This window comes from Fukomys damarensis, unplaced genomic scaffold (genome assembly GCF_012274545.1).
Source record: "Fukomys damarensis isolate Sample0158 unplaced genomic scaffold, DMR_v1.0_HiC HiC_scaffold_9, whole genome shotgun sequence".
NCBI classification, from domain to species: Eukaryota; Metazoa; Chordata; class Mammalia; order Rodentia; family Bathyergidae; genus Fukomys; species Fukomys damarensis.
The window spans coordinates 10,869,428-10,895,630 of record NW_022900921.1 but is presented as its reverse complement, the minus strand read 5'-3'; the positions used below and the strand labels follow the sequence as shown (position 1 = coordinate 10,895,630).

The 26,203-nt window shown below is 43.2% G+C and overlaps 1 protein-coding gene across 1 annotated transcript in view; it reads left to right on the top strand.

Moving 5' to 3' along the window:
* Adam19 (ADAM metallopeptidase domain 19) overlaps nt 1–26,203 on the top strand; it is a 154,092-nt gene that overhangs the window by 69,624 nt on the left and 58,265 nt on the right. Inside the window, exons 2-3 of the mRNA XM_010622280.2 lie at nt 2,613–2,698; nt 6,651–6,721. Coding sequence (XP_010620582.1) covers nt 2,613–2,698; nt 6,651–6,721 — 157 coding nt within the window. The remainder of the gene's footprint in view (nt 1–2,612; nt 2,699–6,650; nt 6,722–26,203) is intronic.

Here is a 26,203-nt window from a genome sequence, read left to right as displayed (position 1 = left end):
CATCGCGGGCTCTACAATTCGGACCGCTGAGCTGGCCGGCGCCCTCTGAATGAGGATCAAGTCCGACGCATCCTTTGCACTCTTGGGAAACCCAAGTCCACAAAAGAGAAGGGCTTTGTCCGCGGCCAAGCCACAGAGCGATGTCGGCGCTCGCCCTCGAAGCCGGGACTGTCTCCCCACTCTACCCTGCCCGCTCGCGGCCTCAGTTCCCCCTTCTGTGCAGCAAAGGGCTGGGGACAGGACGCTTCCAGCTTGTGTGCTGGGTGATGTCTCCAGACTGGTCTGCCAGACTCCATCGCCCTAGAGCCCATCCTTCGGGACTGCTGCCCATTAATTCTGCGATAGGGAAGTTCCCTGGGGCGGTGCCCGGGCTCTGTCCTTGTCACCCCAGAAAGCATGGCCTCAGGTCGGCGGCGAACCGGCCGGGCTTTCAGACCACTGCCTTCGGGGACCAACAGTAAGCTTGGTTTTCAAACCAGGCGAGCACCTCGGGGTGGACGCTGGGCAGACTCCTCCAGGCCAAGGACGAGGTGGCTGACTTCCCGGACAGCTGGAGCTTGAGGGCCATTCCCAGATCCTGAGCGAAAGGGAAACCGAGGCACAGTGGGTCCACAGTGAGCCCGGGGTTAGTCAATAGTTTAAAAAAAAAAAAAAAAAAGGGCACAGGTACTCCAAATATGACACTGAAAAGATGTTCTACTTGTCCCTTGCCTATTTCCAAGTTTTGAACATTGTTTCTTAAGTGAACTATGCTCCTCTATTTTGAGACTTCAGATTACTCTTGGCATTTTTTTCTTTTTTTATTTTGTTTTGGTTTTTTGAGACAGGGTCTCACTATGTAGCTGAGATTGACCTGGAACTCACTATGTAGCCGAGGCTGGTCTCAAACTCACAGCGATCCTCCTGCCTCAGCCTCCCGAGTGCTGGGATTACAAGCATGTGCCGCCACGCTGGGCTTTGGCATTTTTTTTTCTTGATCATCCTATTTAATTTCTTTAAATAGTATGTTAAATATTATAGAACTCCTTTTTGTTTAAAATAATGTAGACTTATCAGAGCCACGAGGGCAGGGACTGTACCTGTCTCATTCCCCCATGGGTATTAAGCATATACTGTAGTACTTGGCATATTAAAAAAATGGAAAACATTTGGTAAATAAGTAAATGCATTGCTTTTGGTTTTTGCCAACTTATGAATCTCTCTAATGACATTATTTTTAGGATATATTTGGATTGCAAATACCTATGTCAGTAATCTAAAAGGAAAGTTAATAACCAGTCATAATCACAGCACTCTAACAGAACACCTCCAGCCATCTTTTATATCATGCATTACATCCTATGCGATTGATGTGGTTGGTTTAGAAAGAACAGAATTGAGACCCCTCAGGTCTAACTCCACAAATCCTTTGGATTTGGTCTGTTCTCGTGGAGACTGATTTGCTTTGGTCTTAGGAAATTCTCCCTTTTATTAAGATGGCCTGCAACCAGTGTTTGAAGTCTGTACCGCCTCGAACAAGTTTTTTCTGTAGTTTTCATTACCTTTCTTGTAAAATAGAAATGCTGCTACCTCCTAGCCCAGAATGCAGGGGATCTGGGTGGTGGGAATGGTTTGGAGAGTAGGAAGGGAAACACAAACGTGCACTTGCCATTAGGAACCTCAAGTTAATGTGAGGATGCCTTGCAGTCAGGAAGCAATTTCGTATTGTTCTTCAGTGACTCTGTGAGATGGGCAGGTGAGGGTCATCTTCGGTGAGATGCTAAAGCTCCCTGGGAACAGTGGCCATGGGCTGAACCTCCAGAGGATACACAGAATTCTACCACTCATTCCTCCCGGCTGATGTCATTCTCGTCTGAGCCACTGTCGTGTCTCATCAGGGGCTCCAGCAAGCTTGCAGCCTGGCCTTCCTGCTTCTGCACTCCCTCTCTCCACCCTCCCCCGTTCTCCACTCAACCCAATGCAGATCGTGTTACTCTGCGTTTAGACATCCAGTGCCTTCCAGGTCTATTTATAATAAAATCCAGACACTTTCCATGGCCTCTGTGTTATCAGACCCAGAGCTGTCTTGCTGACTACATTTCTTACCAACTTTCCGTCTCACTTGCTTGACTCTAGCTAGCCTGCCTTCTGCCTCTTCCTCAGGCCAAGGCCACTTCTGCTCAGCTTTGCCCCTGCTCATCCTTCCACCTGGCTTGCTCTTCCCCCAGATCGTTGCATGGTGCCTTCTCCTGGACCCTGAGGTCTCAATCGTGTGTCATCTTTGCTGATCATCTTGTCTCAAATAGACACCTTCTGCTATTTACCGTGGCCTTCCTATTTTTTTTTCAGGGTATTTAGCACCACCTGAGAATGTGTGTTGATTTTCTGTCTCTCACCTCTAGAAGGTAAACTTGGCAGGTATAAAGACCTTGTTTGTCCTCTCTCACTAACACCTGGAAGAATGTGTGTTAGTGGCCCATAGAGTGCACCAAGCGCCTGGAAACAAGCAGGACTTGGGATGATCCCGTGGGCAGTTCTTTCCCTGTGGCAGAGGTTGTTCCAGAAAGTGCATGCATAGTTTGGCTGGGATGTGAAGGTCTGGGATTCCCATGGTGTATGTTTTATGTTGGTAGGAGGAAGTGAGGAAGGCAGCCCCTGGCCACAGCATGAACTCGTAATACCTCAGTGGAAGACTTCAGAGAGCCCCAAGAGAGAAAAGGTAAGACTCAAGCTGTCCTTTTCAAAGGCCGGAGTTGAGAACTTGCATCTGTGAGGCTTGAGGGCCTTTCATGGCTTTTCCAGAGGCCTGGTTGTCGCCAATAGCTCCGTTTCTGGCTTGCTGTATGCTTTGTGCATTGGTTTGGGATACCTCAGATGGGGCTTTCCTTCAGTGTGTGACACATTTCTAGAACATTTCCAAACGCTGTTAGTTGAGGAAATGAAAATGCACATTAATGCTGACACAAACGAATGACAAATGTGGTGTCACAAAAATCACTTTTGATTGGAATTTATTACATATTGTCTTTGCCATTCTTGCTGTACACAATGTATGCTTCATTTTATCGATAGGATACTGTACTTGGAGAGAAAAGGGATAATTTAAACTATTTTTAATGCATCTTAAAATCGTGTAAGCTCCTTGGGCCAGCAAAATGCACAGGCTTTAAGAAGGAACAAAACTGAAAATAGTATGTTGTTCTTGTAGTAAGGAACTGTGTGTGACTAGGATATTCTTTCTACTTCTTGATTACTGCTTCAGTGAGGCCAGAAGAGGAGATGTGAATGTTGGCACGCTATGTGACCTTACACTTACTAAAGAACTTGAGTTTCTTATTCATTTATAAAATAGGCCTTAGAGGAGGTAGAAATGAAGAGAGCTGGGGGAGGGGCTGGTTTCAGAGGTCTGTTGGGGTTCAAATGGCCTGTGGTTTGTTGGATAACATATAGGAGCAAGATTACAGCAGGAGGTAGTCAGGAGAAACTTCAAACAGTATGACTGTTGAGCCTGGAAAGGAGAAATGCCCAGAATTCTTTCAGATAAGAGTAATACAGACATATCCCCTAATGCTCCAACTTGGATTTGGTAAGGGAAGCTAAAGAAAAAATTGCAGGGCAAGGAAAGAGAGGAAGATGTATGGAACTTATTTTTTCAAGGAAAGGCTGAGAATAGCTTCAGGAAAAGTCTAGACAAATTAATAGATGGCTGTCCTAAGAGCAGATTAGTTTTAAAAATTCAGATTGTGGATATTTCAACCTTCCATTCTTGCCTGAGGAATGGATCTGATACTTTTTATAGAGGCTTCTTTTTTCCCTCCAGATGTGGGATGCCCGGCATCCTCAGGAAGGGCCTGAGAAACAAAGTAGAGGACTGGATCCTGTCTTTGTTCCTAACAATTGTCTGCTCAGAGCATGGGTCATTCTATTCTGTAGGAATAGTCAGCACAGTGCCTGGCACCATAAATATTTGGAGAGAGGGAGGGGGCGGGGGGAGAGAGAGAGAGACTAAAAATGGGAATTCCCTTAGGTTTCTAGCCTCATTTATGTAATTGGTTCATTTATTAAATAAATATGAATTAAACGTTGTATACTTAATGTTAGGTGTTTTTTTTTTTGTTTGTTTGTACTGGGGGTCAAACTCAGGTCCTTCTACTTGCAAGGCAGGCGGCAGCACCACTGAGCTAAGTCCCGGGCCCTACTTAATGTTAGCTTTGAAGAGTATGCAAAGAAGCCGGACAGATTTCCAGTAACCTATGGGACTAGTTATTTAATTTAGCCCTAGTGAGGAAGGACTTTTCACTCTTCCCAGGAAATGTATGAACAGTGGGCTGGCTACCCCTTCCCACGGCAGAGTTGCATTTATAAGAGAAAGATGCTAGGTAGAACTGGGCAGGGAAGCTTCCTTGACTCTTAAAATGCAGTTTAATTTTTTTGCTTGAAATGTTTCCTGGAATCAAGAAATGTCTTACTTTAAATATTAGTGTCTGACCATCTTCCAGAACAGGGAGAATTATGTTTGGATTGCTCACGTAAAAAGTAATATTAGTATTCATGTTGCAACTTGTGTCCCTTGCAGGAGCGATGACAGTGCTTTGATATGTGGGCTGTCACGTGGCTGCCCTACCTCTTAGATAAGGGAATCCTACAGCTCTCCTGCTGTGCTCTTTCTCAGAGGCCTTCTTGGGGCTGTGTCCCAGATGCTCAGTGTGACTGGGCAGGGTACTTGCTCCAAAACCCAAGATTAGAATGGGTGTTGGCAGAGCTAAATCAGGGCACCAGACACTAAAAGTGCGTCTCGTAGTGAAAGTGGCTGGACAAATATTTCACGCAGCTTCATGCTACCTACCGTGGCTTTGAAATGTTCCTTCCTAAGACTGGCAAATAGGGCCACTTAGGGGATGCGCAGGGTCACCCAAGAGTTCCTGGTTGGAAGGCTCAGAGCTCATCAGTGCTCTTGGCTGCCTGGAGGTCTCCAAGATGTGCAGGCCCTGAGGAGTGAATTTGGCAGCAAGTAAGCACAGAACGCACTTGGAAAAGTCAGCCCTGGCCAGGGGAAGCGAAGCAGGTGACCTCCCTTCCTGGACAGGCCAGAGCGAACCACCTGTATGCTTTACAATTGGCCTTAAGAAGCGGAGGGACTCCATCCTAGCAAGGACTTCTGTGGATTGAAAGGATTTTAAGAACTTACCAGTGCCTTGGTCCCCAGTTAGAGAACTCATGTTTAAAATACAATAAAGAATCTGTCCTGTTTTAACTTTGTAAACGTTTTAAGATGAATGATTTCTTCTTTCAAAGGAAGTTCAACAGCCTTAAATTGAATTATCAAACTGTGTGGTCTTACTATGAATTGGCTTTTTAATTTATTTGAAAATTTCCACAGTAATAAAGTAAAAAGTAATTAAAGTCCTTTTCATCAATGATACAAAATTATAAAATCGAAAGATGTGCAAAATAAAATAAAATTAATTTATGTTTCTACTACCCAGAGTAACTATGCAACCTTGAGGTTTATTTCTCTGTACATTTTTTCCTTTAAATAAAAAATAATGTTATATTTTGAGCCTTTATTATCTAATATTTATTGTGTCTACTTTCTCAATCATTTAAAAATTAAAGTCACTGTATTTAATGACTAGTAGTCTGTCATATGAATGGATCGTAGTTTAATTATTTTATTTTTGGATATTTAGGTTTTATTTCATTCATAATTCATTCACTCGTATTATGTTCATATCCATACAGTAATAGCTTCTGTGTACAAATCTTTGCCTGTGCTTCTGTTTGTTCCCTTCAGACAGTCTTGAGTCAAATGATCTAAACATTGAAAAACTCTTGTTCTATATCGTCAAAATTATTTTTCAGAGAATGGATTTCAGTTTAAATTCTCAGTGGTAGGAGATTTTGCAGCATGCACCATTTCATTATGATTTAGGGTTTTAAATTGTCGATTGTGTTTACGATATCTTTTTACGTGGTTGTTTTTTGGAGGATGGGGTATATCGTTCCCTGTGATGTTGAACATGTTTTTCATGCTCATTGGCCATTTGTGTATCTTAAATGTTCTACTGTGGTAGGGAGAGTAGCACCTGTGGCCACTAGCAAACTGCTCCTATGTAAAATAAATCTACTCAAGCTTCTGAAGCCTCAGTTGGAGGTTTGTTGCCGCCTCTGGGCTGACTGAGCTTTCCAAGTTGAAGGCCAAAATAAAATAAGACCCTATTAAGAGAATCCACCCACATGCTGAGGGTGTGGTGATCCACAGCGCTGCATTATCTCCCGAGTCCTCAGGAGGTTGATTAGTATTATGTTTGTATCGCAAAAGGGGACGTTTGTGTCAGACCTCACCCTTGAACCCAGGTCTGATGCCCAGGAAATTTACTGTTGGAAATCACATTTTCCTGTGTTTCCCTTTTCCAGACCACAAGCCTGCATTTCTACCGCATCTCAGTTTAGAATCCCTTTCCTTTGCTTCTCAGGAGAAAGCAGATGGGGGAGGATTTGGGTCCCTCTGGGACTGAGGTCATTTCGTGTCTGGGCTGGAAATGCAATTGACCTTTTCTTGCTTACTTCCTGTGGGTCCCTGTACAAGCACCTTGCTAGATCCCATGTCCGTCTCTGTGAGCCCTTGGTCCCTGCTTTTAGGAACTGACATTCTTTTCTGTTGCTTTTAGCATCCCATCAAAGCTGAGCTCAGGGTAATGGCTGAGGGGCGAGAACTGATCCTGGACCTGGAAAAAAATGAGTAAGTGGACCCCTTCTCTGCTGGAGATGAAAACAATTAACTTCTATGTTAGTGCTGGACACAGGCAGGTGTCACTGTTTGGGAAGGAAGCGTTTAGTGGAGTAATTCCAAGCTCTCAACGTTGGTCCCTTTGAGGGAGTATCCTGCAGAGGGAGTTTTTCCACAGTCTCTTATTTGCTGTGACGTTATTGGACTGCTTAATGTCTTGCTTAAATTTCCTTGGGCCACATTTCTGGTGCCTCTTGGAGTTTGCAGCAGCACACAGGTGTGTGTAGGTGTGCAGTTAGGGAGGGAACAGCCTAGAAATAGCTGCTTGACTGCTCCAGCCCAGTACATGGCAGGAGGTAATTAGAGAAAAAGAGCAGGGAGGAGAGAGAGGCAAACAGAGTACTGAGATTTGGTCCTTCAGGTCTTAATGGTTCCATCTCTCCAGGGTCAGGTAAATCCAAGATTTTGCCAATAAGGACATCGTTAGCAGTCTCCTGGCCTCACTGGGCCCAGATCTCTGTCTTCTTAACCCCACACATCGTGGGCAGTGATCTGGCTCACAGATACCTCCACACTGACTTTCTTTTTTCTCTTTTTTTTTTGATACCGGGGATTCAACTTGGATCCTTGCTCTTGCGAGGCAGGTGGCAGAACCACTGAGCTAAATCCCTGGCCCTCACACTGATTTTCTGCCAGGTGTAGTTGTGCCTGATTCATGTCACTGAGGAGATAAGTAGACACAGCCAAGGGCTTTCTGTTGCTCATTCTCCAGCCACTCTGGCCACCTGGCTGATAAGGAGCTCTTCTTGCATGGCCAAGGGACTCTATCAATAGTCCCACTTTCGTCTCCCACATAGATGTCGCAGATAAGGATGCATGGCTTGGACAGCTGCCCATCTCTCTTGGCAGCCTCTAAAAACCCCTGGAAGGTGATGAGTAATCAGACACATTACTGCCAAGAAAGAGATGGAGCAGGGCCTTCTCACATCCAGAGGGCTGGGAATGGCTGCCTGGCTTCGGTGGAAAGGGAGACAATGATTTATTCCAAATTTGGGCTCTTCACACACTTGCAAAGGAGGCTAAGTGGCATCCCCAGTGTGGTTAAAGTACAGTCCAGGAGCTGGTCCAGGCCAGTGTCTTCGTTCACATCTTTCCTCCTCTGATGGTACCGTAAATGGCAGCCTTTGGAAGCCAGAAAGATGGGCACTGCTGTCATTTTGCTACTCTCCTCCAGGATGAAACCCGCCTCTTCCTGGTTTACTGAAATGTTTCTGTCTCCTTCCTTCCCTGAAACCAACCTGGCTGGTCATGTCCACAGAGGGTGCAGGTCCTCCTTGGACTGGCTTTTCCTTTGGGTTATCTTCCTGTAGTTCTTTAGGAGGTCTGTTCTTAACAGACACTCTCAAGGGGCCTTGAATCTAAGCCTTGAGTTCTGGTCTGAATGTTCCTTGTCACCACTCTGGGTCTAATTTGAACTGCTCTGCCTTGAATGGAGCTTCTGGCCTATGGTGGTATCTTATGGAAAGTCTTTGGAAATTGATCTCAGGGCTTAAGTCCCTGTCCTTCCATCCTGTTTTGCAACTTTTGTAAGAGCTCATAGGATGTTAGAGTAGGGCAATACCTTAGAAAACACTGAATGCAATGGTCTCATACAGAGATTCAGAAACTGACTCAGAGAGGGATAGGCACTTGTATAGGGCCATACAGAAAGAAAACAAGAGAGATCAGACTAGGATCATCTGTATTCTTGGCTTAGGTCTAGAGTTACGGAGTGGTTATAAGGCTTGAAGTGGAGCAAATGAAGGGCTTACAGAGCACAAGGTAAATGGTCGACTGCTATTGTGATTTTTATTGCCCTACACTCCATGGATGCTGCAGGAAGAGCTCTCTTGTTTGACAAGAAGCATCGTGGGGTTGGATGTAGGTCCTGGCCTCTTAAGTCAGCAGAAGGCAGGAGACCTGACAAAAATGGAAGCAACAGAGCCAAGCAATATGATCTCACCAGGAGTCCTTGGGGACAACTTCCTGCTATTTTCATCCAAGTTGGACTTTTTGTTTTTGAACAAGTGTTAGTGGGTGGAACTCTAACTGCACACAACTTCCTAGTGTGTTTATTTCCCAAAGGCCTCTCATTCATGCGGACCTCAGATCCAAAACAGCTTTGGAGTGGGGATGATGCTTTTCTGATCTTTCAAATTGTTGTACTGAAGTTTCTCTAATTGGGTGATATCTGGGGGAAGGGGGCTCTAGACCCTGTACTGATTGATTTCTCAAGTTCTGGCCCTTAATCTCCTTCAATAGACTCATTCATACGTTTCATCTCCTTTGTATCTGTAGCATACCAGCACCAGTGTAGGTATTAGGAGTAAAGCTGTGAGTAAAATAGCTCTGCCTTTAAGGATCTTACATCCTAGTAACCAAACACGTCAGATGACCACAGCAAGTGAAGGAACAAAGGGCTCAGGGAATGCAGGAGGTGGGGAGGAAGCTGTGGTTGATACGTGATGCTCAGGGAAGCCTTGCTGGTTTGATATTTGTGTTGAGACCTGAAGGAGTAAGCCATGTGGACAGCTGAGAGGGACCATTCCAAGAGGGGTGAGCAGCCAAATTCAAAGACCCATCTATTATGAAGATGCTTGTGCCTTTGCACCCCCACTCCCTGTTTCTCCGTACCATGGATTCTCAAGTCTCCCAGGAGCAAATGGGCATGAAGGTTTCTGGGACTGTGGAGGGGAGGGAGAGGATATTTTAATTTCTTTCATCATCCTGGGGTGTCTGGCCTTCTCCCATCAAATGAAGGCCCACGTGCTAATGCATGGCCCGAAATAGCAGTGAGCAAGCCTTTAATGGAATTCACACATGGAGGCATCATTGCCAAGAATGGTGAGGATGTTGGAGCCCGGGGACAGGCCAGGAAAGGGGGTGTGGCCAAGGCGCCTCAGCACACGGAGGCAGCAGACAAGCTTTGATTCAGCAACACAGCAGCCAGTGGCTGCTTTGAAGCAGCTCAGGACAAATGGCAGGCATCTCGATGAGTGATGCACTCCCTTTTCACTGTGGAGTGCCACCGAGAAAGAAATGACTGCTGCGGCTGGGGATTTAGCTCAGCGGCACCACACCTGCCTCACAAGTGCAAGGTTCTGAGTTTGATCTTGGTTAAAAAAAAAAAAAGAAATGACTTCTTAGGGTTCATCTGAGTATGTCTTCATTTCTGACAGTCCCGCATGCAGACTCTTGTCCTCTGAAAGCTTCAATTCCCTCACTTTGGGTACAGCCAGAGTCCGATGTTGCAGGGCCCTGGAGAAGATGAGATCAGATGGTGCATGTAGAGGCACCCACGCAGTGCTGGTCTCTGAGTTTAGTAAGTAGCAAATATGATTATTTCTTGCTCATTGTTTTTAAATTACAGAAGCAGTACACACTCAGCTGAAAAGCATGTAGCAATGCCAAATAAATAAAAGAATGAAAGTTCACCACCCACTGGAGAATCCATTGTTAACTACTTGGTGGTCGCACTCCTGCACACAGTTGCCCTGAAGCACATACACAGAGTGCTATTTTTTTCCTCTGGTACGGGGATCCACCTCAGGACCTTGAGCGTGTGAGGCAGGCATGGTGCCTCTGAGCTAAATCCCAGCCCAGAGTGCTATTTTAGCTGAAGAAAGGGAAGCAGAAATGAGATTATACCAGACATACTGCTCTACAACTTGTTTTTCTTCGGCTCCGCTGATGTAATGAAGATAATGCTCTGCTCTAATAAAGAGTACATGACATTGTTCATTATGCTGGGTAACATCTGTGAACATCCATACACGTAATTTGTACATGTTCATGCGTAGTGTTGTGGGAGAAACTTACTTGTGCTTGAGGCTTGTGGTACAGTGATGGTAGACCTGAGTTCAGAGGCAGATGATGTGGAACTGGTCACATGCCAGGCAGGCTTCCCCAGCCTCAGTTTTCTCCTCTATCAAATGGGCTTTCGTCTCAGGTAGGTTTCAAGAACTCTTCTTCCATCATTATCTGTTTTAAGAATGCTGTCTAAGTTGAAAAATAGAAAAGAAGTCCCTGCCTCATGGGATTTCTTACAGTTGTACAGACTTCCCTGGAATCGTGGGTATGGGATGAAAGGAAATAGAGCCCAAAACCGTGGGACTTTGAAGTTGGAGATGAGCTGCTCACTCAGGACTCAGCAGTTCAGGGAGGAGAAAACACAAGGAGGGAAATTAGAGGGCAGAAATCACACACTGCTATTTCAACAGCCCACAATTTTGGGACATCAGTCCGTAATATGCTTTCTGCATGCAATTTCCCCATGTTCTGAGGGCTGCCTCGTCCACCCAGGGACCATGTCTGATGAAACCCTGTTTGCTGAAATCTGATGCCAGCTTCCTTGACTGTAGGCATCCTGGGAGACACCAGCCCTTCGGAGCTAAGTGCCCTAGCTCTCTCTTTTCTTCCCTTCCCAAGGAGAGGAGAGGGTACACCAGCCTGTGCAGCCTACTTCCAGGATGCTTGCTTGCTAGACGATCACTGTGCCACAAGGTCACCTTCCAAAGCCAGTGGGTGCTCAGTGGGTGGGCACTTTGCCCAGCGAACCTTTGGCCCTGTACTTCTCTGTACCAAGGCACATTCTGGGATTCTCGTCTCTTAAGCATGCTGTCCTTCCTTGAGTCCAAATGGTAGGATTTAAGTTTTGGCTTAAGAAAGGGAGAGGGTGGGCCTGGGAGTTTAGTTCAGTGGTTCCACCACCTGCTTGCTTCGCCAGTGCAAAGACCCACATTTAATCCCCGGTACCCCCCACACAAAAAAGAAAGGGAGAGGTGTGCTTCGGTCTTCCTGCTGTCATTGTCTTCCATCGCAGTTAAGTAAACAGAGGTTCTATTTGTACAGGTCTAGCTAATAAGAATGGGTATTTGCTTCCTTTTCTTTTTCTTTCCTGGACCTCATAGGGAACATTGATTGTCAATGCAGATCTATCTCTCGTAGATATTTTAGGAAAGGAGATTGCTTTTGTTGTCCTAGAAGCAAAGCTACAGCCTTGAAAATTAACAGTCATTTACTGTTATCAGAGTGATTTTGATCTCTAATTTTCTCCTTTCTGTTCAACCCTATTTGGATTGTATATTGCTAGAGGAACTGAGTAAGAGTTACCAGGCTGGAATGTTTTTCAGCCATAGCCAGGCTAGATTAATTACCATCTCCTATTCTTACCTCTCCCTTCCAGAGAGATCTGGGAGAGGTGGGTAGCTGATATGGAATAAAACCCTGAATGCCCCTCAGGCCATGGGGCCCCTACCTCCTCTCATGCCCCAGCTTCCTCTTGGGTCAAGAGTAGACTTTAACATCTTATCTAGGATAAAGGATGGCTCTTTTGACCCCTTTTATTTTGGTCAGGAGCTTCATTTGTTACTGGCAAAAGTCAATTTCCTGGATCAAAGTGAAGCTTAGAAAGGCTTAGATGGTGTCCCCAATGCTGTCAGTGAACCGTGTTTCACTGAGTTGCATTTAAATGAATCACAGACATATGGATTACATTTCACTTAAAATACACATGGCTTAAGAAATTAAAGGATATCCTTCTTTAACCAAGAATTTGGCAGGTCTAAAGTATTCAAAATGTTTTTCCAAACTCTGAACGCAGCTGGGCCTCTCGACTCGTTGCAGCTAAGATTGTCTAACCCAGGGAGACTGGTGCCGAGGAAACAGTTGGCTGAATGGGTAGGGATGCCAGAATTTGATGACCTCTGCCTGTGCATGTCTGTAACTTTCTTCAGATTTTTTTGGGGGGTTGGGGAGAAGCATCAGGAATGGAATCAACCCTGCTTCATGGAAGGCAGTGAGTATATGAATGGATTTAAATTTCAAGGGCTGTGCTAGGCTCCTTGCCCTAGAGAGTTCTGATGATTCTGTTAGAAACGTAGTTTCCAGTTGTGGTTTTGTAGACTGAGACTTACTTCATTTACAGTTCTCATGTTGTACAGAACCAGTGTGATCTTTCTATGAGCCAAATTCTCAGCCACACCTCTGCACAAGTAGGGTCTCTAATTGCAGTGGGCTGTTTAGGTGTCTTTTGAATCCATATGTTGAAATCCTAACCCCCAAGGTGATAGCATTGAGAGTTGATTAGGTTATGCAGGCTCTGTCCTCATGAATAGGATCAAATGACTTTATAAAAAAGATTCAAGGGATCTAGTTCACCTCTCCTACTGTGTGAAGACGCAGCTAGAAAAACATCTATGAAGCATTAAGTAGGCTCTCACCAGACCCCAAATCTGCCGATACCCTGGTCTTGGACTTCTCAGCTTCTGGTACGATGAGGAATTAACTTCTATTGCTGTTTATAAGCTGCTCAGTAGATGGTGTTTTGTTAGGGCCGTCTGCATGGATTCAGGCAGCATTATTCCTAAGTCATTGGAAGCATGAGCTCCCTTTCTCAGGGTCTGTTGTTTAAGCTCAGTCTCAGTAATTAGGAGCGGTGCTCCGAAGGGTTGCAGCTGTCCTGTTGCCCTAAGCACTACAAGAGGGCACCCACAGTGAAAATAACCCAGATGTGTTGATTGTGGAGGCTGTGGCCAGTGAGCCAACACAGGCCCTGGTTCATGCAGTGGAATAGGGTTGGGCTTGGGTGCCAGAGAGACCCAGACTCAATGCCAGGCCCTGACACCTCCTGGTTATGTGGTCCTGGCAAGTCACTTGCCTTCTGAGTTTTACGTCTTCATCTGATTCATAATTCTCAATGCTTCATAATACTTCTGATTCACAATACCTGCAGGGGTTCACCTGATTCATAACAGTCCTCAGAAGTGAGCATTTACTGACACCTACTCCCTGTGTGGAGACTTTTCTCACCATGTCTTATGTAATCCTTATCCTATGCTTTGAAAGAAATATTGCTGCTATCTCCATTTTAAAATTAGGGAAACTTAAGCATGAAGAGTTTAAGTAATTTACCCAATATCAGACAGAGCCAAAAGGTCTGCTTGACAAGTACTACATTATTTCTTTGTATGGAATATCGAGCCTTCAGTACCTTCACTGCAGGGTGTTATAGGCTGAAAAATGCACCTTCTCTTCCCCCGGAACGTTCACATCCTCATCTCTAGAACATGTGTCATTGTTGCCTTTATGGAAAAAAAAAGTTTTTTGTAGCTGTTAAGTTAAAGATCTCCACGTGGAAAGATTATTCTTGATTATGTGCGTGGCCCCTAAATGAAACAGGCAGAGAGTGGGAGACTTGGCCAAATTCTGACAGGGGAAGGTGATGGACCGCAGCAGCAGAGAACAGAGTGGTGGAGCTACAAGCCAAGTAAAGCTGGCAGCTACCAGTGCTGAAAGAGAAGAGAGCTGTTTCTTCCAGAGTACAGCCCTGCTGACACCTTGATTTTGGCCCAATAAATATATTCTTTTTTATTCTTCTGGCCTCCTGAGCTCTGAAAAAAAAACAAAAACAATGTTTTGTTGTTTGATTTATCAAGTTTGTGATATTTATTACAGCAAACACAGGAAACAAACAGGGTTTGTGGTCAAGGTATTATCTATTATGATGTATTTAGTCTGATGTCTGGCATGTTGCAGTTAGGTTTTCAATATGTGCTTTTTTAAAAATAAATTTTATTTATTTTTAAATAAATAAAATCCCACTGCCCCCTTCCTCTAAAGCCCCCTCCCTTCCCTATGTACAAAAGCACTGTTTCCATTTTTCCTCATATTTTTACTTTTTTTCTTGTCCCTTCCTTCCTTTCTCCCTCCCTCCGCCCTTGTTCCCATTCTCATTTGAACATTTTCTTCCCATTTCCCAATATCTATTATACATTTTAGTCCCTATTTCCACTTTTGATTTCTCACACCAGAGAAACAATATGGTATTTAAACATGTGTCTCTGATTTATTTCTCTTAAGAGTATGGTCTCAAAGTCCATCTATTTAGCTTTAAATATCTGAAGCTAATCCTTATTTATGGCAGAGTAGTATTCCCTTGTGTAAAAAAACCTAAATCTTCTTTATCCATTTGTCAGTAGACGGGTTTTCGGGCTGTTTCCAAGATATATCTATTAAAAACGGTGCCACTACAAACGTGTGTGTATCTATATCATTGTGCTATTCTGCTTTTAATTCTTTCAGGAAGATGCCAAGAAGGTATAGCTGTGTCAAATGGAACCTATAGTTTTAGTTTTTTGAGAAGTCTCCACACTAATTTCCACAGTGGTTACTCCAGTCTACACTTCTAACAACAGTGGAGAAGAGTTCATTTTCCCACACAACCCCTATAGCATTTGTTATTGGCTTATTTCTTGATGACAGCCATTCTTTATGGAATGAGATGGAATCTCAGCATTGTTTTAATTTGTGTTTCACGAATGACCAGTGATGTTGGATATTTTTTCGTATATGTATTTACTGTTTATAATTCTTCAACTAAGAAGTCTCTTTTCATTTCAGATGCCCATTTTTGCATTGGGTCTTTAAATTTAGGGTGTCTGATTTTTTTTTGAGTTCTTTGTATATTTTAGATACTAGTCCTTTACCTGATAAATAGCTGGTAAAAAATTTTCCCCATGCTGTGAGTTGTCTCTTCACTCTTTTGGAGTTTCCTCTTGCTGTACAAAAGCTTTTTAACAAGATGAGGTCCCAGTTGTTGATTCTTTGTAGTATTCATGTGTTGTCTGAGTTTTGTTCATGAAGTCTTTGCCTTCTCCTGTGTCCTCAAGTGTTCTTCCTATTCTCTCTTCCAACAGATTTAGTGATTCTATTTTGATATTTAGATCTTTGGTCCATTCTGATTTTAGGTTAGTGCGTGGTGAAAGATACGGGTCAAGTTTCAATCTTTGGCATGTGAAAAGCCAGTTTTTTCAGCACCATTTATTAAAGAAGCTATCCTTCTTCTAGTGAAGGTGTTTGGCTCGTTTGTCAAATATTAGGTGGCTGAGTATGTCTGGAGTTTTTTCTGCATCTTCCGGCCTCTTCTACTGATCTCTGGTCTGTTCTTTTGCCACTATCATGCTGTTTTTATCACAGTAGCTTTGTAGTACTAAGCTCATTTGTTCAAAAGTTTGGTTCAGTTCTAATATTTCATTGTTGCTTTTTTTGTCTAGTTGATCTGTCTATTTGTGACAATAGGGTATTGATGTCCCCCATTACAACTGTATTAATGTTTATATGATTTTTCATGTTTGTTAATATTTGTTTTATAAAGCTGGGTACACTACTGTTTGGCACATACATATTTATGATTGTGGTCTCTTTTTCTTGAATTGTACAGGAATTTACAGGAAGGTAGTGACCTTCTTTGTCTCTCTTAATCAATCTTGTCTTGATGTTTACTTTATCTGCAAACAGAATAGCTACCCTTGCTTTTCTCTGGGCTCCTGTTGCATAAAATATTGTTTTCCATCATTTGGCTTTCAGTCTATGAATTTGTTTTTTCATTAAATGTGTTTCTTGTGTGCAGCATATTGTTGGATCTTTCTTCTTGATTCGTTCTGCCAGTCCATTTCTTTTGATTAGTGAATTAAGACCATTAACACTGATGGTTATAACTGATATGTATTATCTTATCTCTATCATGTTACTTTCTTGTTTGCTTCCTTCTTTCCTTTTCTATTTAATTTATTGCCTTGCCTGGTGGATTCATTCCATTGTGGTTCATGGAGTTGTAATCCTTGTTATATCTTTCTAGAATATCCTTCAGAACTCTTTGGAGTGCTGCTTTGGTGGTCATGAATTTCTTCAGGTGTACTTTGTCATGAAAGTATCTTCCATCAATTTTGAAAGATAGTTTTGCAGGGTACATCAATCTGGGTTGGAGGTTGTTTCCTTTAGGGCTTGAAATATTTCACTCCAAGCTCTTCTTGACTTGAGTGTTTGTATTGTGAAGTCTGCTGTGATTCTGATGGGCTCTCTTTTATGATTTGTTTCTTTTGTCTAAGAGCTTTTAATATCCTGTTTTTGTGTTGAATTTCTGGAATCTTAACTATTCTATGCCCTGGAGAAGATTTGTTTTTATCATGACTAATTGAAGTCCTGTATCCCTCATTTGTCTGTATTTCAAATTATTTTTCCATGCTTGGCAAATTTTGTGCTATTACTTCTGTGAGTAGGCTTTTTTTAATGTTATCTGTGCTATCTCCTGTTTATTTCATTGACTAAGATCAATCTTGTTATTCTTCTTTGCATCATCTAACAGCTGCTAGATTAATTCCTTGTGGTCCCTTGCTATTTTTAAGAAATCTCTCTTTCCATGATTTCTAGCTGCAATCCTGGCTTCTATATCTGATATTCTGTCCTCACATTGGCTCATTCTACTGTATATTCTTTCAGTGGAGTTTTTAATCTCCTGGATATTTGTTTGAATCTGTTTCTTGGATTTGATTTCTTTCCTATGCTGGGTGTTCATAGTTTCCTCCATGTTCTTTTGCCCCTCTAATTTTTAATCTGTATCTGCTCCAGAGTCATTAATCATGCCTTTCATTCTGGTTTCCATCTTTGTAGTTATCTGGGAAATTATTTTTGCTTTGATTTTTTTTAGAGCTTTGTTCACCTGCTTTATTACTTTTGCTGTTAAGATTTCAGATATTTCAGGTCAATAGCTTTTAGATTGTTCCACTCCATTTCCTCTGGGGTTTGCCTTTGGTGGACTGAAAGTCTGGGCTTATTGCATCTTGTTTAAGTATCTTCTCATTTTCTATTTTTTTACAGTTTGTTTCCTGGGTTGATGCTTGTAAGCTGCTTATGGCAATGAACTTTATTGTCAGTATTCAGAACCCTTAGGAAATTATTCCTCAGAAGCATCTTCTAGGTGTAGCTGGCTTTTGGGTTCTTAATCTGTTGCAAGAGCCTTCCTCTTCAATTTATTTGGGGAGGAAAGGTTTCTGCCTATTTGGCCCAGCTGCCAGTTCTTTGGCACGGGCCTGTAGGGTTTTTGTTTGTTTGTTTGTTTTGTTTTTAAGGCTCTTAGCCAATCTCAATCTTGGTATACCAGGAGGAGCAACCAGTTAGCACAATTATACCACCTTGGTTAAACTTGTATAATCGAAATAACAATAGTATCAAATATAGCCTGGAAAATGACAAATTTTGGTAACTATTAATTTGCTACCTTTCACAGTATCAACTAGATTTGTGGTTACATAACAAAATCTAGAATGAGTCCAAAATTATTTGCCATAAATATGCCATTAATATGGTATTTTTACCCTTAGGAGAGAAGATTTTAAAAGGGTTGGTGCGGGGGGGGAACAGATATAGAAGTAGAGGAAGAGATCAGAAGCAGGGCTGGAGGACAAACTTTAGGAAACTGGTGAAGAAGACAGGTGGGAAAGAGAAAAGTAAAACATAAAAACAAGAACAGAACAGAGCTACAGAAAAAAGTAGAAACCATGTTCATATAATCAAGAGAAAAACAAAACAAGAATCAGAAAGAAGGAAAAAAAGAAAAGAAAAAGAAAACACCCCCAAACAAACAAACAAACAAATGAAAACATCCAATTCAAGGTGTGTCCCCACTGTCTCTGTTAGGACAAACAGAATACAGAGCCAAATTGATTAATCCCAGCAAGTCAGTTGTAGCTTCACAGTGGGGTAATGGATAATCCCAGCTAGCCTGCCCCTTTAGTTCCTCTGAAGTTCATGTCACTTTCTGGCTATGGTGCTGGAACTGGATTCCTTGAGCCTACAGCAGTCTATGCCTCCTGCAGACTTGAACTCCATTCCCTGACTTCCTGCTGAATTGAATTCAACACCCATGTGGAGGCACCGGGAGCCATTGGATGGAGACAGCCCATAGCTGCTTTGAGTTCCAAGATGGCTTCTCTCTAAGATGGCTACTGGCCACTTGCCCTCTCCTGGGTGAGGTCTGAACCCAGATAACTCACCACTGTAGTGCCCTGCACCCTCTGCTCCATTCCACTAGTTTCTCCATGGAAGCCCCTGGGGTCACACCAGTATTCACTGTGTATCTGCAGTTTTGGCCCTCTGTCCCCTTGCAGAGTGTCTGGGCTCTGTGCGAGAGTGCTGCTGGTTACCTCTCTCCTCTTTGTTGCAGTCTCTCTCTTTTACCTCCCCTTGGATTTCTGTTCTTGCCTCAGATCCTTCCTGGGTCCTGGGGACCCACTTCCTTTCTTCTCCTCCTCATGCAACTTTGTTCCAGTGTCAGAATACCAAATCTCAGAGAGGTTCTGCTGCTCACCACTCCACCACCTTCCTAGAAATCGTGCTAACTTTTATTAATGCAAAGTCAAGAACAAATGTTTTCTGAAATATCTTGGTATACAAGGCATGATGAGAGAAGCACCATAAGAAATAATCTGCATGGTTATTGCATACCAACGTTTCCTAAGTTCTGGTCATGTTCCCTGATGACCATTCTGCCCTTAGGGAACTTCTGGCTGAAGATAACTTGGACCAATGTTCAGATATTGAAATGACGGCAATAATGAAAATGTTTAGAATGTAGCAGATGCTTGTGTACCGGCACCCTACTACAATCTTTGTATGGTTTGTCTAATTTAATCATCACAATCATCCTGTGAGGTCTAGGTACCTATTTATGTTAGCCATGTTTAAAAGATGGGGTCCCTGAAGCATAGAACAATTGGACTTAGTCAGAGTCATCTGGCTAGGAGAGACAGAGCCAGGTTGTGAAGCCAGGTCTGTTCGATTCCAAACTTTAAGGCTCTTAACTAGGAAATTAGGTTGCCTCTCAAATTCCCTGTTCTGGCTCAATATGCCTGGGCTCGTCATGACTTCTCCATTGTTCTACCACCCCTCTTTCTTTCTACTTTCCCTAACCCTAGTCCATTGTCAGTGCAGAGTAGTGGTGTAAGCCAGGCAGGTACGGACCTGAAACCTGGCTCCTGGCACTCTTTGAAGATGTACTTTGCCATGTCGTTTACCCTCCAAGAGTCAGTTTCCTCATTTACACCATGGGGATAACAGTGGCCACTTGATAGGAAATTCTGTGGATTCAGTAATGTAATGTTCTTAAAGCCCTTACATAGTGCCTGGTGCATTGGAGAGCACAATAAATAGCCACTGTTATTTGTATTTTGTAGAACCGGAAAAACATTGTAGCATGACATAAGAGGGAATTCCCCTGCATTGATTTCCAGATGTCATTAAGAAGACATGACCTTAAAATCTATTGCCCTGGGGGAGGAAACTCACTTCTGCTCTCCAGCCATGCCCAGATTGTCCTAACTGTATCTCTAGAATGCAGTTAGCAGTGTTCTCCAACTGGCCAAACTGTACCTCTTGTCTGCTTGCAGAGCCTTGCCCTGGCTTCCCTTGCTGGGCCCAGAACTGTCTGATAAGGAGGTCAGGATTGGCTCTCTGCTTCCTGCTCTATCTCCTTCTAGGGACCCATAGCAGGGCTGCCAGAACAGCCAGGAAGGATGTTCTTGGGTTTCTTTTGTCTTAAGCTTGTTTCTTCTGGCTGCCCGTCAGCAGGAGCCCAGGGTAAAATGAATGGGAGGAAGCTGTCAAATGCCCTGATGGCCTCAGAGCAAGGGAAGCTGGGGACTAGGAAGCAAAGCAGTTAGGGGTGGCTCTTGGGTTTGAAGATCCCTTCATCATCAGCTGTTTACCCTGAGACAGCAATGGCTAACATCCAGGGACTGAATGCTTACCATGAACTACCTGTATTACATAGATTAAAAAAAAATCCTATGTATATTTACCCAAATGGAGATATACCCCTGGGTTTATAACTTAATTTTTTTCCTCTTACACATATAGCAAATACACTATCAAAAGACTTTTAAAATTTTTATACAACTTTTTGGAATGTTAGATGTTTTTCAGAATAATACTCTGAAAAAAATTTGAGTTTTGAAATAAATGAGCTCATAGTATGTATACTATTTTATACTTTGCTTTTTTATTATTTGTATCATTCCACATTAGTACACTTATAGCCCTATTTCCTTTTCATTAAATGGTTACACCCATTGAGTGGATGGATCAAAAGTTATTGATTTCCCTATTAATGGGCAAGTAGGTTTCTGATTTCTTATTATTATAAATAATACTGCAGTGATAGACTAATGCAGGATCTTTAAGCACATTTCTAAATGTTTCTGTAGGATTTATATATGTAAGATCATTTGGCATATATATTTTAAATGTTTTAACATTTTGAAAAATTGTACCTCTCAAAGGCAGTAACAATTTAGCTATATGGTTGAATATGAGAGTATATTGTGGATACATTTCCATATAGATTTATCATAACACTTTTAATGGCTATATGATATTACATTGTGTATGCCATGATTAACGTGTAACATTTCTTATAATAGAAAATTAGCAAACGTATACATTTATGAGAATAATATAGTGATTCGCTGTTATATGAATTATCCAGGTTCAGCAATAATCAGGATGTTGTGATTAACGTAATCATCCCTTGTCAGTGGGCATTCTGATTGTTTGTAATTCTTTTAAAAAAATTTTTACGCTTCATGCTGGACTGAATACACTTGCACTCTTTGAGAGGTTCTTGTGGAGGGCTGCCTGACAGATATAAATCACTGGCTCAAAGAGAATTTGCAAGTAATACTTGCACAGAGAAAGGGGAATTGCCTTGGCTTTTCTTCAAGTTTATATTCACCACCTTGTTGAGAGATCCTGTTTTCACAAACTCTTCCCCGTAGGTTAATTGTTGCGCTTGGGTAGACTCTTTAAACTCATACTCTCCATGCCTTTTTTTTTTTTTCCCTTTTTCTTCAAGCAACTTTCTTGGAATATAACTCAGATGCCATATAGTTCACCCATTTAAAGTATACCATTTGATTTTTTTTAAGTATATCTATAGAGTTGTGCAACCATCATCATATGATAACTTTACAACATTTTTATTACTCCAAAAAGAAACTGTTAGCAGTGAGGTTATATTGTTTGCCCACAAGTTCATCTGTTGGAGTCCGAACCCGGCTACTTCTGAGGTACCTTATTTGGAAATGGAATTGTGGGTACATTCAGTTAAAATGAGCTTGTACTGGAATACAGAGGGACCCTCATCCAATATGAGTAGAGTCCTATAAGGTCTATGAGAATTCGCTTGAGTTAATTGTGGGAAAATGGGTGCACCTTGAGACCATAATATTAAGTGAAATAAATCAGACACACAAGCTTAAATATCACATGGTCTCTCTTGTATGAGAAAGCAAAAATATAAGTAAAGAGCAAAACAGAAGATAGATAATAGGAAACATGGAGATCTTTTGCAGATGGGAAGGGGAGCAAGAGAGGAAGGGAGTGGGGAGGGAAAGGGAAGAAAAAAGAATTACAGTGTATTATGTACTTTACCAACTCCTCATGAGGAAAGTAATCGCTGTGCACTGCAGATAGGCACTGCTAATAAAAAATAAAAAGTGAAGAACAAGCAAAGGAGGAATTCGGACAGAGACCTGCACCTGTGAAATATGCAACTTGAACATTCAAGTTATGCTGCCATGAGCCAAGGAACTCAGAAGCAAGGTCTGGAATAGATCCTTCCCTTACATCTTCAAAGGGAACATGGCCCAGCTGATATCATAGTCTTGGACTTAGCCGCCTCCTGAACTAGGTGATAATAAACTGTCTTTTCAGCCTTTTAGTCTGTGGTGATTTGTTGAAGGCAGTCTTAGCAAAGTACTAGTCATTCCAGCAGCCACGGCAGGCACTAACCTGCTGTTTCTAGTTTTGTCTGTATTTCGTACGAATGGAATTATATAACATGTGGTACCTTCTAACGGGCTTCTTTCACTTAGGGTAGTGTTTTTTCTAGTTTGTATGTGTTGCAGTTGGTTTTATTATTATTTATTATTTCATTGTATAGATATAGCACTTTTTATTAATACCTTTATTTATCACTTGATAAATGCCTGTCTTTTAAGCCTGAGTTAACTTTTTCTATTCTACATATTTGATTTCCGGGGGTACTGGGGCAGCACCTCATGTAAAGTGCTATGCTAGGTGCTGTAAGAGGTGGGATGGAAACAGGCATCTCTGTCCTCTGTAGGAGAGCGAAAAACATAATTGAAGGCAAACTACAAATTCACAAAGTTGAACGTCAAGTGCTGTGGAGGAGAGAGGAAAGAGGGACCGTCTGAGTGGGATATAAAAAGCTTCCCTGGGGAGGGAATCTTGGAGTTCAGTCTCGGGGGAATGAAGGTAGACTTTGGATGTGGGCGACAGAAGAGAAGAGTGGGAGAAGGAGAAAAGGAACTCAGACCGAGAAAACAGTATCTAAATATTTGGTCTGGATGAAGGGGGGCTCAAAGTTACAATGCTAATCTTCTCTTAGGAATTCGGTATTCCTAACAGTCAGTCATTTGAACTCAGAAGAGAGACAGAGAATGTCAGCATTAAGAAAGATGACGCTTTGCTTCCACAGCTGGGCTACAAAGAGCCATTTGGGTGGCGGAGAGTTCAGTTTTTCATTCTCCTCTCTTTGACTTTGAGGTAGGTTCTCTGTAGCTTCAGCTAAAACTATATGTGGTCAAGGAAGAAGTCGGGTCACTTCTTGGAAGGCTGCTTGAAGCATATGGAGACTGGCCTGCATTCCCACAGCCTGCAGAAGCACCTCTCCCCTTACTCCTCTCCACTGCAGAGAAGTTTGTGTTGAGCCTGTGGATGGAGATGTACTGGCAAGGGGGCCCATAGATGCAGGGGGCTGAGAACGATTTCTTCAAATTTGGGGAGGTGAAGAGGTCTCGCGAGAAGCAGGGTGTGCCGCGTGGGGGCGGATGGGTGTATGGATATACATTGAGATTTGGGAGAGGTACGGAAGTCCCACCTGTCGGTCCTCTCTTTTCTCCCACCCCTAACAATGATATTAAATTCTAATCTAGGATCCCTTGAGTTAGATATTTCCTGCCCTCCAACTTTCTGCTTAGGCAATGTAGCATGACTATCCTGAGGGGGAAATCTGAGAGGTGAGGCCAAACTGGAGATTTTTGGGTTGATTTTTTTCCTGAAAATGAAACCACATTTTCTTTTCACCAAGGATATATTTTGATTTTAAGAAAGTAAGCTTTACTCTATCTCTGTTTTGAACTCATTGACATACACAGACCTTTGGCTGACCCCTGGAATACTAAATGGAGAGGCTTCTGGGCAAGTTGGGGACCAGTTGCAGATCTTGCTGAAATTCACCCAGAGGCAACTGTTGGGGCAGAAAATCCCTAGCTTTTCTGACAAGAGTCTTCAGTGTCCTGGGCTTGACCTCTGGGCTGTACGTTAAGAAATCTTAACTTCGCTTTTCTTTCCTTCTCTTCCTTCATTCAACAAATTTTGTGAGTGTCAGCGAAGCAGCAGGCACCGAGTTAGCACTGAGTGTTCGTGGGAAAAGCCATGAAGAGCAAGTAAAACAGTTTCGGCCATCTTGGGGCTTAGAGCTTCCTGGAGGAGACAAATATTAAACCCTTACTATGTGGGCTGCTAGGAGGAAGGAAGCAGTGCTGTGGTAACCTGGGGAAGGGGAACTGCTCCTGGGTTGGGGATCTGGGAAGTCTTCTAGGAGGAAGTGAAGAAAAGAACGTGGTGGTGGTGGTGATGGGGGATGTGGCAGTGTGGGCTCATACAGCGGGCAGTGTGTGCTGAACGGGGCCGGTTGTAGGAATAAAGGGCTGAAGGCAAGAACAGCATGAAGGTGAAAGGATGTTCTCTGTGGTTAGAACAGAGCAGGAGGAAGGAAGTGATGAAAGCTTAGGAAGCTGGTAGGGCGAGTCCTTGAGGGGCCTTTCAGGGTACTTAATGAGTTTGGACTTTTATCGCAAGGGCAGTATGAAGTGATGAAGGATATTTTAGAGGCAAGTGGTGACAGCGTCGAAATGCATTGTCCAAGTTCCAATTTAGGGAAGAGGTAGCAGGTAAGGAGCGAAGAGGATGGATTCCAGTGATATTTACAGGATGGAATCGTGGAGACAGAGAGAGGGTAGACTCAAGGGCTGTGCCATGGTTGCCAGCTTGAATAAGTAGCAGGACAATGGCGCCCACGTCCAGGTTTGTCCTTCTCTTGTGGCGGGACCTTGGATAAGCTACTTCTTTTCTCAGATCGTTAGTGTTCTCATTACATGAAGGAAATAATCCTCAGTCTCCACCTTGCAGGATCACGGTGGGGACCCCCTGATGTGGTCCAAGTGAAAAGTCATGTCCTGTATTCCCCATAACCCCAAAAGGCCTAGCAGAGCACACATCCATCCTTCCCTTTGTTATGTCTGCCTTTCCGCAATTCTGAGAGCTCCATCTCAATCTCACAGGAACTGGTCAGACCTCTGCCCATCCAGCAGCTGAGTTGTCACTGGGGACTCCCTGGGCATCTCAAACTGGTTTGTGTTGAAAACAATGATATCATTGAGTGAGGGGTGGAGCTGGGCTAAGCTTTCCTCAGCCAGTTGAAGGAGAAATGGGGTCTTTATGACTTCTGTACTTATGGCCCTCTTCCAGCCTCTTCCATAAGGTCCTGTGTGCCCCACTGGCCCCTTCTCCTCCCTTTTCCTCTAAGTTTGTGGGTTTGCAAAACACTGGCAGCCCTACATGTCCTCCGCTTGCATCAGTCTCCCTGGAGAGAGGTCCAGATGGGCCAAGGGCCTATAATGGCTGTATTATATCTGGCATAGTTTCTTTTTCCAAGTCCCCCCTTCCGGGGAAAGGAAGGGCAAGTTATGAAAAAAGATTCCCTTAGAGGGAGCCTGAAGTGCTAGGGAAAGATGATCTAAGCCTGGGAGGGATGTCTTCAGGCTCCTTGTATTCTCTTGTGACTTACTGCTCCTAGATGGAGGGCTTGGCAGAAGAATGCAAAGGTCAGACTGACTTCTCAGGTGTGTGGTGAGAGAAATATCACTTGGGTAAAGGAAATCAGCAATGCTGAATGATTCTCAGCTCCTCACCCATAGACCAGCCTTGCTGTCTGCTATTACTTTGTACATAGCACACACGCACTCCAGTGCACTTCTCCACAGCTGTGTAAGCAGCTTGTTAGGGGAAACTGGACATTGGTTACCATACCAGCATGCAGCTCTTCTGGGAAGGAAGGAAGAAAGATGGGCTGTAAAACAGTGACTTTCCCTTTGGAGACCAGACAGCAGCGCTTTGTCAGTGTTTGCTGATGGCGCCCTCCTCCAATCTTAGCATCAGAAAATCCAAGGGCCTTGCAGAGGGCAGGAAAACCCATGCCTGCCTCTTGGCTGCTGTATCTCCCTCCCACACACCGCACAGTGTCTGGCACATGACTAGCCTCAGTAAATATTAGTGGAGTGTGTAGGAGATCATGGCTCAGAAGAGGTGCTGCAGCATAACCACTCACTCAGAGCAAACCACGATGAAATCAAGCTGTGAAGAGCATAGGTTTACCAACGCCAAGTGCCGTCCAGTTTGTACTCCACCGTGCACCACCCCTAATAAGCAGTGAGACTGGCGAGATCATGTGAACATCCTTCTTTGCTTTCTGGGCAATCCGAGCGGACTAACTTTTGGCTTATCTAGTACAGACATTTACTCTGTTGAGACTGATGA